The following is a 12,671-nucleotide window of genomic DNA, read 5'->3' on the forward strand; positions in this document are numbered from 1 at the left end:
ACAGCCCTGGGTGTCTCTTGGCACAGCATTTGCACCCATAGAAGCAACTAAGTGCTAAGTCGTTTTAGTGGAGGCAGGTGGGGAGAGGAAGGAGGCACAGGGCTCCAACACTTTTGTGCACCATTTCCTCAAAAGGTAGGTCAGAAAGGAGATGTGAGACATGTATAGAGGAGTTCTTCTCGAGGCAAAACAGTCTGTATCAAGGGTGGGCCACAAATGGGAGTTTGGTTTTGGAGAGACCTTTGCTTCCTTTTTATCTTTTGCATTATGTGACTGCACAGCTACCAGGAAGGGGGGGGAGTGGTTTTTTAGGTGGCGTAGAGGTGATGACCATGCTATTGGTCACAGAGAAATTGTACCGGTAAGGGAAGAAGGATGTTACAGAGGGTTGCTGGGCTTTAGAAGATGCAGACATTCCCTGCATCTTCAGTCGGTTGATGGAAGGCACTGAGGCAGAATAGGACAATCTACCAGCAGCAGAGCCCTCACCATGAAGTTTTCTTTCACCATCATCTTTTTGGGTTGGTATTGTAGAGGGGGAAATAGGAGGGTGGAAAGACCAGCGAATGGGATGCTCGTTTCTGTTGCTCAGTTATCTTTCCACTAATGGAATCATCTGCTTTTCCAGGATGGTGGCTAACTGGGAAGACATTGAAAGGTGAGCTGCGTCCAAGACAAAAGAACTTTAATATGTCTCGTAATCAGAATGAATGTGAATGTGAATAGAAGCTAAATGACATGCCTTTTCCTAACCAAATCTATTTTTTTCTTACACATGCATGAGAAGTTAAGATCTACCAACCTTCCTTGCTCTATACACTCTTCAGAGACCACACCACTATGTTAAAGGTCTCGCTGCTGTTTCTCTCCCACTTCCTGGTCAGTTGGCAAGCTTTGTGTTTTGCCACTATTGCTGTGCCACTCATATCAATTTTACTAGTCTATTTGGACTAGCAGCAAAATGCACCAAAATTGGCACAAGCCCTGTGTGGATTGTGGATATTGGACAACCCAGATCCCAAGGCCTCACCTGAAAGAACCTACAGATTAGTCTGGGTATAGGGATGGGGAAAAAACTTGGTCAACTGTGTTAAATCTGTCTAATAATTCACATTTCTTCAAATCATGTGTGAACCAAAACACAGTCATTCTTTGAAATTCGTACTTCTCTGGATTTTGAAAGGCATTTCTCCAACCCAATAATGCTGATGAATTTTCTTGAAGAATTAATGAGGAGGCCATCTTGGCTGTGATTCCTGGAAGAATTGTTTCCTGCCTTGCAGGCCTTTCCCCCTGACTCCAGCTACAAAAACTGAAGGTGTCGAAAAGACTCTTGGGTTGGAGTGTTGTTGGGTTTTTGTTGTTGTTGTGGGAGGTTGTTGCTGTTACTGATATTTTGTAAATCTCCTGCTCTCTTTTTTTGCCCAGGACAATCTTATCCCAAGCCTTCCATCTCAGTAGTCCCCAGTAAAATTGTCCCCCTGGGAGGCAATGCTACCATCCGCTGCAAGGTGCGCAGTGAAGACTATGCACAAGCAACATTTGTTCTGTTCAGAGAACTGGATTCATCTTTGCATGCTTCAGTGGTCAAGAAGTCAGAGTGGAATGAGGTTGCATTTTTCTTCACCAATGTCAAACTATCAGATGGTGGGAACTACCGGTGCCGATATTGCTTCAACTCTTTCTCTGGCGACAGCTGCTCACGTTTAAGTGACAGAGTAAAGGTCAAGATAAGAGGTGAGAGCTGGCTGAGTCAAATTTAGAGATGTACATGAAGTTTTCTAAACTTGAGTCTGGAAATGAGCTTCGGGGGGGAAAATAAAAATAGAAGAGAATTTATGAAACCTAAGTTCTTCTCTGGCTCAGACTAAAATCTGAGCCAGGGAAGAATTCCTGTCTTCCCTCTCATCCTCCCTCTCAGCCTTTCTGAGCTCACAAATATATTGCCATCCTTCCCTTTGAAGCCTTACCATGTGGCAGCAGCACCACTGCAGCAGCCCAGCTGTGGGGGCTGAAGGAGAGGGGAAGAGAGTCTGTCTGTGTCTCCTTCCTGGGTCCTTATGCAGCTGTGCACTATGCCAAGACAAAAGATGCCATGGCCTATGGAAAATGCAGTATAGTTTCTAATCTATGCAAACCAAGGCTTTTTAGTGTACTGGCACCAGCAATTTGGAACACTATTCCTACTAATGTCAGACAGACACCTACAATCTCGATAGACTTCAGTCTGCTGAAAACACATTTGTTTCACCAAACATTTTAGAGAACTAAGTTGACTCAGTGTTGGTCATTTGTTCTGGATTTTATGCTTTTATAACTTTAAGATTCGAAAGTTTTATGGTGTTTCTGAACTGGTTGGCGATTCGAATCCCTGTGACAGGGTGAGCTCCCATTGCTCGGTCCCTGCTCCTGCCAACCTAGCAGTTCAAAAGCATGACAAAGTGCAAGTAGATAAATAGGTACTGCTCCGGTGGGAAGGTAAATGGCGTTTCTGTGCGCTGCTCTGGTTCACCAGAAGCGGCTTAGTCATGCTGGCCACATGACCCAGAAACTGTACGCTGGCTCCCTTGGCCAATAAAGCAAGATGAGCACTGCAACCCCAGAGTCGGTCACGACTGGACCTAATGGTCAGGGGTCCCTTTACCTTTACCTTAAGTTGACTCAGTGTTGGTCATTTGTTCTGGATTTTATGCTTTTATAACTTTAAGATTTGAAAGTTTTATGGTGTTTCTGAATGATTTTACTGTACACCACCTTGATTTTCTTTCAATGACAGTTTATACACATTCTTCTAAAAAGCATAAGAACTAAAGAAGAGTCCTGCTGGAAGAGGCCAATGGGCCATCTAGTTAGTTCAGCTACTTGTTCTCACAGTGGCCAAACAGATGCCTCACTGGGCAACCCACATGCAGAAATCCTCTCCTCTCCTGTGATTTGTAACATCTGCCCCAGACCATGAAGGCAGAGCATAGCCATCGTGACTAGTAGTCTTATCTTCCATGAATCTGTCCACTCTTCTTTTGAAGCTGTCCTAGCGGGAGACCATCACTGCCTCCTGTGGGTTCCATGAGTTCCACGGTTTGATTATGCATTGTGTGAAGAAGTCCTTTCTTTTACCTGTGCTGAATCTCCCACCATTCAGCTTCATGGGAAGCCCACAAATACTAGCATTCTCATATATATGTACAGTGTGTGTGTGTGTGTGTGTGTGTGTGTGTGTGTGTAGTTCTCCCAAGGGGTACTGTCAGGAGTGGAAAGGTCCTGTGAGCCAGTGTGGTGTAGTGGTTAAGAGCGGTAGACTCGTAACCTGGTGAACTGGGTTTGCTTCCCGGCTCCTCCACATGCAGCTGCTGGGTGACCTTGGGCCAGTCACACTTCTTTGAAGTCTCTCAGCCCCACTCACCTCACAGAGTGTTTGTTGTGGGGGAGGAAGGGAAAGGAGAATGTTAGCCGCTTTGAGACTCCTTAAAGGGAGTGAAAGGCGGGATATCAAATCCAAACTCTTCTTCTTCCTCTTTCACTCTACCTCCTTCTCCAGCGATACATTAAACCAGGATGGGGAACCTGCGGCAGATTCCACATCTTCCAAATCTCAGTTCTCTTTTCTTTCTCACCCAGCTCTGCATTTTCCCAAGCCTTCCATCTCAGTGAGCCCCAGTAATATCGTCAAGTTGGGAGGAAATGTCACGATCCACTGTAACAGTCAAGGCTACCAAGATGTAGAGTTCCAACTCTACCAAAAAGTGGGTCCATCTTTGTTTCATGTTGTAATGGAGAAAGACCGGCAAAAAGGGGTCGTATTTGCTATTGCCAACGCCACACTATTCCACGGAGGAATCTACAGGTGTACATATTGTTTCAAGTCAACCTTCTGTGAACTGTGCTCAAATTTCAGCAACAGCATATATATCTACATAAGAGGTAAGGCTGTTTGTGTGCTTTACCACCCCACCACCCCCAAAATAAATGGCACTAACATGGATTTTGTATTTCCTGCAGCTATATAGGAGTATAGCATCTAGATCAAGGGAAGTAATAGTGCCACTGTATTCTGCTCTGGTCAGACCACACCTGGAGTACTGTGTCCAGTTCTGGGCACCACAATTCAAGAAGGACACTGACAAACTGGAACGTGTCCAGAGGAGGGCAACCAAAATGGTCAAGGGCCTGGAAACGATGCCTTATGAGGAACGGCTAAGGGAGCTGGGCATGTTTAGCCTGGAGAAGAGGAGGTTAAGGGGTGATATGATAGCCATGTTCAAATATATAAAAGGATGTCACATAGAGGAGGGAGAAAGGTTGTTTTCTGCTGCTCCGGAGAAGCGGACACGGAGCAATGGATCCAAACTACAAGAAAGAAGATTCCACCTAAACATTAGGAAGAACTTCCTGACAGTAAGAGCTGTTCGACAGTGGAATTTGCTGCCAAGGAGTGTGGTGGAGTCTCCTCCTTTGGAGGTCTTTAAGCAGAGGCTTGACAACCATATGTCAGGAGTGCTCTGATGGTGTTTCCTGCTTGGCAGGGGGTTGGACTCGATGGCCCTTGTGGTCTCTTACAACTCTATGATTCTATGATTCTATGATTCTATTCTATGATATATCAAAGGGGAAAGCTGCATTAGCTAAAACATACAAGGTGTTTTTAAAAGAGGCTCTTTCCGATGCTATGCCAGCATTTGAGTATCATTAGCAATCTTCTCAGATGGCGCATTCCAGGCTGAAACACATTATTTGCTGCTGAATTTAGCAGGATATATAGACACAGGCTGCCTACACACTGACCTCTCCAGGGTTTCAGACTGGGGGTATTTCCCAGTCATATGTAGTGATGCTGAGGACTGAACACGGCACCTTCTCCCTGCAAATCATTTCCCAGTAAGCTGTGGCCCATCTGGTCATGGACATAGGAATATGAAGAAGAATGGCAGCAAACAAAGGCTTGTTTCATTTAAGCAACTCCGGTTGAAACTGAAGTGCAGGATTAGGCCTTTAAGGGTTTTTTTAGTGAGAGTCTGTCCACCCTGTGAAAATAAATCCTGGTTTGGAGCTGCTTTAGGTTCTGAAATACTAGAACTACAGGCTATGGAGGAGCCTTCTAAATACTGCACACATTCAGTTTATTTGCAGTGGTTCCCAGAGCTGCCCATAAGCCCCTGAAAGTTTTGAGATGGGACAGGCTTCAATTCTACCTTCTGACCATCAGGTGGCAAATGTCTACCAAAAATGGAGTGGAGATCAACCACACTGTGATGCATGCAAGAATGGGGAAAAAAATTGATTTTGGTTTGAAAGCCAAACTTTTGCATGAATGGAACTCTGTAACCTGATTGAATTATGAAAATATGTATATACTTCCTTTCTCTGCATTAATTTTGTGACTAGTGCTCATGCTTCCTTATTGCATATAATTCTTCTATGAATAATGGGGGGAGGGGTTGGCAGGGAAGAGGTATGAATGGCTGCCACTGACATCCTGGCCATTAGAATTCTGGTTTAGCGCTTTGGCTTCTGAGCTGGGACTTGACATTGCCCCAAACATATCAAATGCATGTATCAAAGTGAATCGGAAACCCACTTTTACCTGGCAAAACCTGAGATTCCCAGGATTTTTACAAATCATTGAAAAGTCAGGTGATAGCATTTCTCAGCAATGAAGTCTTTCTTAATTAAGGCATGTACATTGTTGCTGTTTTTTTTTATTAAAAAAAGTATAATGTTATTTCAAATTTAATAGACTAGACCATAATGTAAACATAACTTTTATACGCACTGGGAAACAAACAAATAAATGTGCAACTGACTTTACTGTGATATTTGCTTTATTGCGGTGGTCTGGAACCAAACCCACAACATATCTCTGAGATATGCCTGTATTATAGTAGCAGAATGAGACTGGCTGAGTAGGAGATGAATTGACTGACATGGTCATTAGCAGGAGATATTCCTTGATTACCATAAACATTGCTACTCCCTGCCTCCCCTTTTATTCCAACACGTAGATCCCAGCCTCTCCAAACCATCCATCAGAATGAGACCTGGGGACCTACTTGCTGAAGGCTTCAATGTCACCATCGAGTGTCATGGACCAGAGAATGGCCTGAACTTTTCTTTGCACAAGTCCAGCAACCTGATAGCATGGCAGATGGCAGAATCGGATGGAAACACATCTGAGTTCTCTCTTTCCATGATCAGGATGGAGGATGAAGGGAATTATACCTGTCAGTATCACCGCAGAGGACATGCCTTTCAGTGGTCGGAACCAAGTGACGCAGTGGGGTTGGAACTTGTGACAGGTGAGGAGCCTGGCTTTGTGACTTTGTTTTCCTTCCTTCTATGTATACAGCAGGAGTTTGGGAAATTGTGACGACCAAAGCCAAACACCTCTATGGCGGAACCATGGCCACATGGCACAGAATGGAGTAACCAGGTGAGTTGACTCCACTGGCAATGGCTAAGTATGTGTGGGTTCAGCCCCGACAAAAGAGCAGTGGCAAGAGAAATGGATGAACTATGCAGAACTGGCTAAACTGACATACAAATTGTGAGATAAGGACAACTGTGACTTTAAAGAAGAATGGGAACTTTTTACAAACTACTTAAAAAGGCAACAAAATGAATTGGACTCCTTGGCAGGTTTTGAATAAACATACACAAATTTATTGATTGTTAACATAGTAGACAGATAATATAAGGATTTATGCAATTTTACAATTTGCAGAGAATAATATGTTGAGAAATCAGAGAGAGGAGCTGAGGGAAGTCTGGGTGGGGGAGGGTTTGATGGGGAAGTGGGGGAAGGGGAAAAATAATGAATATGATATGTTTTGATATTTTGTTATGTTGAAATTGTTATTAAAAAAAGTAAGTGTGGGTTCAGGAATGAATAAGGAGGTACATTTGAAGCCTGAGGGAGATGGAGACAGCCCTGGAAATTGTGGGAAGCATATGGTTGTATTTACATGATTGTGTTTGGGACCACGTTATCCCTCTTTGATATTCTGATATTTGTTCATTTACCGCATTTTTCGCTCTATAAGACGCACCAGACCACAAGAGGCACCTAGTTTTTGGAGGAGGAAAACAAGAAAAAAAATATTCTGAATCTCTTTTGCTGTTCTGGCTTCTGGGATAGCTGTGCAGCCTGCATTCGCTCCATAAGATGCACACACATTTCCCCTTACTTTTTAGGAGGGGAAAAGTGAGTCTAATAGAGCAAAAATACGGTACGTAATATCCTGCCCTTCCACCTTCCTCTGCTGCCACCATCTCCACCGGTAGCTTCAGACTCAGGCTCAGGTTCCTCCAGGTCCTCTTCTTGAGTTCCTCATTGCAAGTCCTCACAATCTGCCAATGCATTCCCAACTGACCCCCCCCCCCCAGGCAGTGCTGAACCTGACCTTCTGCTCTCTTCAGCCAGGACCATCCAACCAATCCATTGGTTGGATTTCAAGCCCACATTATGGACCAGTAATTCTGAATGGAACACCCAGCAAGTGACCAATCACAAACTGACCACTTTTGGATGCTCCTGCAGTGACACAAGAAACTGGAACGCAACATGTATCCCTGCCATCTTATTAGTGGAGCAGTCAGTTGGTCCAGTGCTTGCAGACTTAGTATGCTTTGTATCATCTCTCTGACTCTAGTCAGAAGGAAAAGGCAAATGGAGTAGATTAGAAGACTGCTTCCATTGGCAGGTAGATCCCGCAGGCTGTTCTTATGTTCTTAGAAATCAGAAGTAAGTCCCACTGAACTCAGTGGGGCTAAGTATGCTGAGGGCTGGAAGTTAGAAAGTCAATTTGGAGGGATGGGAGGAACTTGACGACTTGAGAGAGTCAAAATATAGGTGATAAAAAGAAATGTAAAAAATGTATGGTGTTTTTTTGAAAATGAAAATGTTAATAAATATTTTTTTTTTAAAAAAAAAAAGTATGCTGAGGGCCACAGCCTTGGAGTAATCTCCCTCCCCACCCTGCCTTCATCACAACCAACAATTGAGTAGTAACTCTTCTCTGTCTCACTCTGCAGCAAACACTTTTACATCCATGGAGATCAACATCCGCCTGGGCGTTGCTGGCTTGGTTCTGCTTTCCTTGGTGCTGATTGTGGCTGAGTTCATGTGCAGCAGGCAAGGCTGAGAAGCTCTGACTCAACTCAGTTCCACAAGTCAAGACCCTTCCTTGAGGCATCCGAGACAAGCAAAGCCACAGGAATCCCATAGAGACTGGTTTCATTTCTTGTTCGTCTGAAGGCCAAATTTCTATTCTGTGATAACACCAAGGAATCTTTTTGGAAGGGGCTGGGGTGGGATGAGAATACTGGAGGCTTCTGTTTTCTGCACCTTTTTTTGAGCTTTTTATGTAAATTTGGAACACTTAACTTACTGTTCAGCTAAGTTCTTCTCAGAGAAAGCCCACTGAAATAACTAAGTGAATCGTGTGTATTAACTGCATAACTTATGACTTTATTCCTTGTCTTGTGTTTTGCTTTTATTATTATTATTATTTATCTCTTTTAGTAATCGTATCAAATGAAAAGCAATAAAAAGCATACCCGTCCATCTAAAACCAATGTGACTGTGAGTAAGGTAATTGCTTTTCTGTTCCTTTGAACTGTGATTGGGCAGGAGTAGCAAACTCCACGATGCCCATCCTCAGTGAGAAAGCAGCTCCTGAAATCCAGCGGGGGAAATGAGAGGATTTTCGGGGTACGAGAGCGGAAGACTGTTGTGTGGAGCCAGCATGGAAGAATGCTAGTGCATATCCCCTGAAGGAAAGGAAAGATCCCTAGTTTAATTCAAGGGTGGCAAAGGCAGGGGGCAGGGTTTATAGGAAGGGTGGAAATGTCCAAAGCTATTGTGGGGGTGCTATTTTAGGGACTGGGGTGGAGAGAGACCATTGTCAAAGCTCTGCTGAATACTCCCTCCCTCTCTCACAGTCTCGGCGAGTGTGAGGCGATCTGGAAGCCTTTGCAAGGTTTGCCCCTGGCCTGGCAGTGAAGCTTTGCAATGAGAGCAAGCCCTTTCAGAACCTGATGCCCTGCCCTGTTATTACAGTGCCGCTGCACGACATTTGGCTTCAGGCATCAAAACATCTCAGGCCACTCCTGACATGAAGTCATTCTCAGAGGGGTTCCAGGGAGCCTGCCTCATCGTCTGCTCAGCCTGAATTAAAAGATGAATGTAGACCCTTATTTTGTAGAAAGAGGAACCCTGCAGAGCCCCCTTGTATCACTTCTGTTTCTCCTGCTTTTGGAGGAAATGGAGTATTACACAGAGTCAGATGCTGCACACAGTGGTTGTCACCGTTAACTTCAAGGGAAGGGACTGCCTGCCTTTCTAATGTGGAACGAGTGTAGCTTGGTAGCAGAGCATCCGTTTTGCATGCAGAAGATTCCCAGTTCAATTCCTGACATCTCCAAGTACAATACCGAGAGAATCTTGCCTGAAATCCTGCAGAGCAGCTGCCAGTCCTTGCAGACAATACTGGGCTCAATGGACCCACTGACTCACTCATTCTGAGGCAGCTTCCTGGGCTCCTTGCTTTGCTAAGTCTGAGGTCTCTCAGTAACCTTCTACTTTTGTTAATGGAGAAAAATCGAAGGAAGTAGTTTAAAATTTGACTTTCATTTTATTTTTCAAATTTTGTTTTAATGGAAAGATTTCACCACAATCAAACCATGATTTGGAAGTCAGGGAAAACTCTGGTTAATCCAAATGGAAATGGAAGCTTCTAATATCCTACCTGACAAAAGAAGAAGAGTTTGGATTTGATATCCCGCTTTATCACTACCCAAAGGAGTCTCAAAGCGGCTAACATTCTCCTTTCCCTTCCTCCCCCACAACAAACACTATGTGAGTTGAGTGGGGCTGAGAGACTTCAGAGAAGTGTGACTGGCCCAAGGTCACCCAGCATCTGCATGTGGAGGAGCAGAGACGTGAACCCGGTTCCCCAGATTACGAGTCTACCGCTCTTAACCACTACACCACACTGGAGGAAGCACATGAGCCTGAGGCTTGCGGTTCTTTTATATAGAAGAAAACCATGAATGTCAGAGCTGGGCCTAGGACAGCATCAGAGTAAGACAGAAATAAGTATTTGAGAGCTGGTCGTTCCTCTGCAGTGGGGAGCCATCATGACTGCAGTCCCAATGCCTCTTTGGAGCTTAAATTTACAACTCACTATGTATCTGTGAGTCTATACAGAGGGACACACCACCAAGTCTCCTAATTGTTCCTTAAATGTGCTTTTTTGATCAACAGGGTCCAAAGTGACAGCACAAACACAATATCTTTGGGGAGGAGGCAGTAAGTGACCAGAGCTTGAATTTGCCATGATGTACAACTGGGCATACTAGATTTCTTTTGCCCCAACAATACTACTGAGATGCTCTCTCTCTGAGAACTAGAAAAATTAAAAATAGGAGTTGTGGTCCACGTCAAACACTCAGCCCTTCACTTCCTCTGGTTTAGCAACCATCAGATAGATGCAAACTAATAAGGGATGTGGTTGATCAGGCAGCTGGGGGAACGGAAGAAAGACCACAGCATTGGCCGATCAGAGAGGAGTCATTTCTTCTGCGGAAGAGCTGCATCACAGAACATTGCTGGGTTTTAGCGGCAACAGCCTCCAGCTGAGATCTTCACTCGGGAGACAGCAGAATTAGGAGCAAACGGAACAAACAGCTGGCTACAGAAGCCACGCCATGAAATTCCCTTCCAGCATCCTCTTTCTAGGTTGGTCTCACTCCTTGGAGGGCGGTGGGGTCAGAGTGTTGGTTTCTATTTCCCTCACTGAGCAGCAACTGCAGTCACAAGACATTGTTTTGCATTCCACAGTCCACGTTACTGTTGGATTCCCACGGGAATGGGAGACCGGATGTGACGTACACTGGTTTCCTGTTTTTCACTGTTCTCTCGGTTTCTTTGTTAGAGAGACAGTTGCTTCTCTGCTCCCGGCATAGGCAGCATGGATGTTTGTATTCTCTCAGCATAGAGTGTAAATAAAATAAAATTAGCAATGTAGCACATTTACCTGCTTATCCTTCTGCTGTGTGGACTACTCTGCTTAGGCTCAAGATAAGATGAGCCTGTATCAGCTTCAGATGGGCCGAAGTTGGTCAAAATCTCACACGGCTTCCATTTCTGTTGCTCAGATATCTGGACTCTAAATGGATCCTCTCCTTTCCAGGGTGTTGGCTGACCAGGCAGTGGCAGATCTCCAGAGGTGAGTGTCAGTCAGCCGTGAGAATGGTGATAAAAAATAGGGGGTGAGAAGAATGGGAACTAAATGCCGTAGACTCCTCCAACCAGGACTACTTTTCTCATGGTAGACTTTATCTGTCTCATATTCAAGGCTTTTTTTCCAGTCGGAACTCAGTTCCGGCATCTTTTAGGTGGGGGCAGTTGCCATTATCAGAGAACAAGGGAGGCTTTCATGGTGATTTCCGGTACCTCTTTTTCTAGAAAAGTTGAACTGCTCATATTTATTTGTCTCTAGACAACCTGTCAAGGAAACCGTCCTCCCAGTTATCCACTTCAGTTTATTTCTCTTGGGTGCAAGGGCTGTTTAGACACAGGGATCCTTAGTCCTGCCCCTCCCACTGTAAACATCACTAGATACTAAGGGAGAATCTTCTCTTTCATTGCCCTCCGGCTACATGAATCCCAACTAGCGCTGTCCTTCCTGTCTCCTGTGTCTTGGCTTATGCAGGAGAGTGAGCAATCAAGTGACATAAAGGACCTTAGGTTATATGTCAACTGGAAAATGTCACAGATTAATACACGTACCACACTTTTGTGGATTTTTGTACCCTGATACAAGTCTACAAGTCTCCCACTGCTACTGCTCTGCCTTCCAAATCTCACTTCTGTTATCTTTCTTTCCCAGGACAGCTTTATTGGAAGCCTTCCATCTCAGTGATACCAAGTCCTCGGGTCATCCTAGGTGAAGATTTCTATATCCACTGTGAGACTGAAAATAACTCAGAAGCAACTTTCTACCTTGTCAAGGAAGGGAGTTCAGCAGCTGTGGATTCTAAGACTGCTTCATATTATACAGATTTCACCCTTTCTAATGCCAAACATGTAGAACCCAATGGTGGGTTCTACAAGTGCAAATATTGCTTTAATGAAAATACATGCTCAGAATTCAGCGATAATGTTTATGTCAACATAACCGGTGAGAGTTTTGCTCTGTCCTTAGACCTATTCATGTGCAGGGCATACTGGTAGCAGGGACGCGGACTTATAAAAAATATGGGGGGGGCCCCGGGAAAGCTCATGAATAATAAATAAGCTCATGAATATGCAAATAAAGTGGCGCCGCCTCCTCGTGAGCGAATAGGGGAGAGCGTGCTGCGTCTATTAATCAGCTCCGAAGGAAATTGGGTGGAGCTTTTGCTCGGGAGGGAGGGCAGGAGGCATGCAGCCCGACCCTGTGCATTTTGGGCTGGGGGAGGGGCGGTGGAGGCGCTCTGCTGGAGGGGCGCCAGAGATTATTGGGGGGGCAGAGCCCCCCCAAACGAATTTTTGAGGGGGCTCGGGCCCCCTCAAGCCCCATGGAGTCGGCGCCTATGACTGGTAGTTACGTTGAAAGCAAAGCAGTTTCTCATTTTAAGCCCTAACCCTAATGTCCCCACTCCTTCAGGCAACAATCACATGCTACATGTGG

The 12,671-nt window shown here is 44.9% G+C and overlaps 2 protein-coding genes across 5 annotated transcripts in view; both read left to right on the plus strand.

Moving 5' to 3' along the window:
- The first annotated feature begins 298 nt into the window (after positions 1–298).
- LOC309516713 (T-cell-interacting, activating receptor on myeloid cells protein 1-like) lies at positions 299–8,774 on the plus strand. The gene is made up of 5 exons (XM_082195506.1): positions 299–658; positions 1,429–1,737; positions 3,619–3,921; positions 6,000–6,293; positions 8,029–8,774. Exons 1-5 carry the CDS (start codon positions 607–609, stop codon positions 8,136–8,138), a joined length of 1,068 nt encoding a protein of 355 aa, XP_082051632.1. The 5' UTR covers positions 299–606; the 3' UTR covers positions 8,139–8,774.
- A 1,371-nt stretch (positions 8,775–10,145) lies between these two features.
- Positions 10,146–12,671, plus strand: part of LOC309517640 (immunoglobulin superfamily member 1-like) — a 54,937-nt gene continuing 52,411 nt past the window's right edge. Inside the window, exons 1-3 of one of the 4 annotated variants that reach the window (XM_082196951.1) lie at positions 10,166–10,735; positions 11,190–11,225; positions 11,889–12,179. In XM_082196951.1, coding sequence (XP_082053077.1) covers positions 10,705–10,735; positions 11,190–11,225; positions 11,889–12,179 — 358 coding nt within the window. In that variant the 5' untranslated portion in view covers positions 10,166–10,704. Of the gene's footprint in view, positions 10,736–11,189; positions 11,226–11,888; positions 12,180–12,671 lie in introns of all 4 variants that reach the window. The other 3 variants (XM_082196950.1, XM_082196952.1, XM_082196953.1) reach the window with 3 other exon arrangements.

This window comes from Podarcis vaucheri, assembly GCF_965113315.1.
Source record: "Podarcis vaucheri genome assembly, chromosome: 13".
NCBI classification, from domain to species: domain Eukaryota; kingdom Metazoa; phylum Chordata; class Lepidosauria; order Squamata; family Lacertidae; genus Podarcis; species Podarcis vaucheri.

Excerpts from the sequence above, each read along its gene's own strand:
- LOC309516713 (XM_082195506.1), top strand. The coding sequence starts at position 607 with ATGGAATCATCTGCTTTTCCAGGATGGTGGCTAACTGGGAAGACATTG. Across the intron at positions 659-1,428 it reads AACTGGGAAGACATTGAAAG|GACAATCTTATCCCAAGCCT; the intron begins GTGAGCTGCGTC and ends TTTTTTGCCCAG. Across the intron at positions 1,738-3,618 it reads AGTAAAGGTCAAGATAAGAG|CTCTGCATTTTCCCAAGCCT; the intron begins GTGAGAGCTGGC and ends TTTCTCACCCAG.